The sequence below is a fragment of the Oryzias melastigma genome, linkage group LG22 (genome assembly GCF_002922805.2).
Source record: "Oryzias melastigma strain HK-1 linkage group LG22, ASM292280v2, whole genome shotgun sequence".
Lineage (NCBI taxonomy): Eukaryota > Metazoa > Chordata > Actinopteri > Beloniformes > Adrianichthyidae > Oryzias > Oryzias melastigma.
This window is the reverse complement of record NC_050533.1, coordinates 182,001-186,333: the sequence shown is the minus strand read 5'-3', so window position 1 is coordinate 186,333 and position 4,333 is coordinate 182,001. Positions and strand designations below refer to the sequence as shown.

General features: G+C 54.2%; 1 protein-coding gene across 2 annotated transcripts in view; it reads left to right on the top strand.

The window, feature by feature from the left end:
• Window positions 1–1,671: 1,671 nt before the first annotated feature.
• LOC112149226 (SAM and SH3 domain-containing protein 1) overlaps window positions 1,672–4,333 on the top strand; it is a gene marked incomplete at its 5' end in the record, with an annotated part of 8,567 nt that continues 5,905 nt past the window's right edge. For both annotated transcript variants that reach the window (XM_024276811.1, XM_024276803.1), the window contains 7 exon segments: window positions 1,672–1,800; window positions 2,381–2,431; window positions 2,677–2,726; window positions 3,373–3,413; window positions 3,483–3,584; window positions 3,653–3,765; window positions 3,845–3,946. In XM_024276811.1, coding sequence (XP_024132579.1) covers window positions 1,672–1,800; window positions 2,381–2,431; window positions 2,677–2,726; window positions 3,373–3,413; window positions 3,483–3,584; window positions 3,653–3,765; window positions 3,845–3,946 — 588 coding nt within the window.

Genomic DNA, 4,333 nt, shown 5'->3' with positions numbered 1-4,333 from the left:
CCAGGCTGCAGACATTTGGGGGGGTTAACAAACAGTAACATTTACATCTGCTTCCTTTAACAAGGTCACCCCCCCTGATGCATAAATGATGCCTTCAGGTTCAGTGGGACGTTTTGGTTCTCATGCAGACACGACCCAGAATCAGCTGTGTTTGAAATATTTACTCTGTTTTTAGCACTGAACTCTGCTCGGCTCACACCTCCACCACCTCCTCCATCACCTCCACTTCCTCCATCACCTCCACTTCCTCCATCACCTCCACCACCTCCACCACCTCTACCTTAATTACCTTCATAACCTTCATCACCTCCTCCTCCACCTCCATCACCTTCACCTTTTTTGGTATCTCTACCAGCTGAAAGCAGACATCCTGCAGTGTTCTCTCTGTGCAGCAGAAGTAATCCTTTGCTGCCCTCTTGTGGTTGCTTCGGGTACAGCCCCACTTCTCTGTGCGTTTTTTGTGTGTTTCCTTTTTTTTTGGGTTCTGCTGACTCAGCAGTCCTGGGGGGGGCGGGCCCGCTTTGCATAAACTCTGGCGCTGGCATTTGAGTCAGCTCATCTGTGTGGGCCGCAGCTGTAGAGCAGAGCTCCACCCTGAAGCTCCAGCTTCATATGTGGTTGACTCCCCCTCCCTACTCTAAGGCAGCGTTGGTCCTCGTCTGTGGTGAGTGTTGTTGTGTTTCTGGCTGTGTGGGGGTCACAGGGTCGTGTTGTTTCTTCTTTAGACGTAACAGAAAAGTTTGGAACCACTGGACTGTTGCCTCAGAACCTCGGGTCTGGACTCCGGGTCAGAGCAGGTCTTTGGGTTCCTCGTTTGACTCATCGTTTGTTTTTGCTGAGCTGTGGTGAACCGGACCTGCTGAGGACCGGGGGATAGGGTGGGGGGTGGGGGGTTGTGGTGCTTTGTTTGTCTGTGTGATGCTGGGAAATGTGACCCCCCCCACCCGTGCACTGAGGCCTCGTGCACTAACAGCCTAACGAGCACGGAGGCGGCTGCAGCATCATGTGACCGCTCCACAAAGGCCCGTCTATGCCGCGGTCAGCCTCTCTCTGTGGAGGATGAGAAGCTGCCAAAGTCTGGGGGCATTTTCACTGGGGGGGCATTTTATTTACAAACAAACAGGTCTCTTCTCTAGACATGCTGTCAGAGAGTCGGTCCGAGTCGACTCGTCATCACAGTCATGGTAAATATACTGCAGCGCTGATTACGGGTTTGTGATCTGTGCCGCAAACGTCATGAGCTCAGCGCTGCTCTAGTAACCAGGAGTAGATTACTCTGTGAGGCACGGTGGTGGAGGAGTGTTAATATGGGCTTGTTCCCAGCAGAGTGGTTCTGGTTCTGGGAGGCTGCGGCATTCTGAGGTCAGTTCGGGTTCATCATGGACCCCCCCAGTTCAGGTCCCAGAGTCAGCAGAAAGCGGGTCTTTGGGAACAATGGAAGGAAGTTCTGGTTCAGCCGTGTGAGGATGACGATGATGAAGTGCTGCTTGAGCCGTGCGGTTCACTGAGCTGCAGCCTCTCCAGTGACTGTGGGGGCAGAAGGGGCATGCGTCACCGCCCCCTCCCTCGGTGAGGGGGCGGAAGGAGTCAGTGAGCCGGAAGGTGACGCGCTGCTGGAGACCCCCCCAGGACCCGGGTTCTGGTGCTGACTCTGACCCTCCATTTCTGCAGGACGGCTCAGTGGGGAACCTGCAGGAGCTGGCTCAGGAGTACTCGCAGTACTACGGCGCCTCGCTCAGCGACGTGAGCGAAAGGATGGAGGAGCTGCGCAGACGCAAGGTGGTACAAGACGTCGACACGGTGAGTCATCACGGTCTGAAAGACAGCGCTAAGGTCCAGGATCTTCTCACAGAGATGTTGGAAGCAGGAGCTTCAGGAGCTTCGGAGGCTTTAGGAGCTTCAGGAGCTTAAGAAGCTCCAGGAGCTTCAGGACCTTCAGAAGCTTGAGGAGCTTCAGGAGCTTGAGGAGCTTCAGAAGCTTGAGGAGCTTCAGAAGCTTCAGGAGCTTCAGGACCTTCAGAACCTTCAGAAGCTTCAGAAGCTTGAGGAGCTTCAGGAGCTTGAGGAGCTTCAGAAGCTTCAGGAGCTTCAGGACCTTCAGAAGCTTTAGGAGCTTCAGGAGCTTCAGGAGCTTCAGGATGTTCAGACTATCTTGACAGCTCCTTCTGGACTCCCTCTGTTTTCTGGTCCAACCACAGCTGCTGTCGAAGCAGTCTTCCGTGTTTGCCGCTCGGTTTCAGGTGTTCTGCATCGTGACTTTTCGAGTCGTCTTCTGGGTTTGAAGGTTCTTGTCTTTCACATCACCTGGGAACCGAAGTCAAACCTCATCAGTGCCTGAGTTCTGTCAGGTGACGCCTGTCGTTTCCTCCTCCATGTTTAGGGAAAGGTGGACTGGATGCCGGCGTCGCCGCAGCTTCGCTTTCAGATCCAGGTAAGCCTGATGTGTCACTTCCTGTGCAGCTGCAGACGCGCAGCTGCAGATGCGCAGCTGCAGACGCGCAGCTGCAGACGCGCTGATGAGCACCTGCAGCTGCTTTCTGTGGTGCGGAAAACTGCCCTTGAAACTTGGCTGGGGAGTTCAAACCGAGTTGGGGAGGACACGAGCTGATCACTGACCACTGGGGGAGGGTTAGGGGGCGTGGTTTCTCTGAACAGGAAGTGCGTCTTGTCTTACAGGAATCTCTTGGCCTGAGCAGCAGCACGTCCACTCCAGAGGCCGACAGAAGGTAAACCTCAGATCCCCCAAAGCTGGACTGATGACCCCCCAGCTACTTCCTGGAGCCCCCAGGTCATGTCTGTGTCACCTCTGCCCTTCCTTCCTTTGTTCACTGTTGAGTCACTTCTGAAGACTCTGATGCTTGAAGGTATAAAGGTAACTCCGCCCCCTGGAGACAGATGTCCAGACATCTGCACAAAGATGTGGTTCTGATGGTGATGATGATGAAGAGGATGAAGGTGGTTCATGGTGAAGCTTTAAGCGCCCCCCCCTCCCCCCCCCCAGCATCATCAACCATCATAACTCAGAATCAGACGTTTCCTCCAGACACTCCAGATTTTTAAAAGAGGTAACGAAACGTTTTAAAGTGGGGGAGTCCCTTACGGTCAAACTAAAGTTATTCACTCTCAGTGTTAATGACCACAACCCCCCACCCCCACCCAAAAAAGGAAACCCGCTGAGCATCTTTTCATGGCAGTTTCAGAAAAATACAAAATTCCTGCAGGAATCTTTCTCTGTTCGGGGTGGGGGGTGGTGAGGTCTGGTTCTGCTCCTGGTTCTGGTCCTGGTCCTGGTTCTGGTCCTGGTCCTGGTTCTGCTCCTGGTTCTGGTTCTTCTCCTCTGTGCTCCATCACAGCTGTGTTTCTCTGCTGCAGGTCTGCGGTGAACAGGTCCAGCTCAGACGAAGGCTCCGCGGGTGAGTGTGGGGATCGGGTTTGGACTGAGGGTGGGTCTCGGTGACGGATAACCTGAACACGTTCCACAGGAAGATGGGAGGCCAAGAGGAAGAGCAAGTCCATCTGGCAAAGTTTCCGGAAGGTCCAGAAGTCTCCAGAAGTTCCTGGTTTTGTGCGACAGATCTCCAAAGGTTTGTTCTGGATCAGAACCTTCTCTGGACCCGTCATCAGGTCCATCTGACCTGCGTTCTGCTGGCAGGAGACAGTGTGGGCTTTGTGGCGAGTGAAATCACCATGAGCGATGAAGAGCGCATCCAGCTGATGATGATGGTGAAGGAGAACATGATCTCCATCGAGGAGGCCCTGGCTCGGGTGAGATGTCAGGAGATCTGTGAACGGATCGACTGTCTTTAATGTTGCCATAGCAACCTGCTGTCCTTGCTCCTTACAGTTGAAGGAGTTTGAGGTTCAGAACCGGCAGACGTCCAGGTCCGACCCGGCAGAATCTCCAGATCCCTCCAGTTCCAGCACCAATGAGTCCTTCAGCTGCACTGTGAGTTTGTGAGAGAGCGTGGATGGCGGCCCACTCGGCCCCCACACGTCTGAAGGGCGCCCCCCCCCCTGTGCTGTTGTGAGGCAGATTCAAGCAGACAAGACCCCCAAACAAACCCCCCCTTCAGCGACTACTGACTGTTTCTGGTGTCTGCCTCTTTTTGACTGTTTTTGGTTTGTGTGGGCGTGGTCATGTTTGAGTGGGTGTGGTCATGTTTGAGTGGGTGTGGTTGTGTTTGTGTGGGCGTGTTTGTGTAGGTGTTCTCATGCTTGTGTGGGCGTGGTCATGCTTGTGTGAGCGTGGACATGTTTGTGTGGGCGTGGTTGTGTTTGTGTGGGTGTGGTCATGTTTGAGTGGGTGTGGTCATGTCTGAGTGGGCGTGGTCGT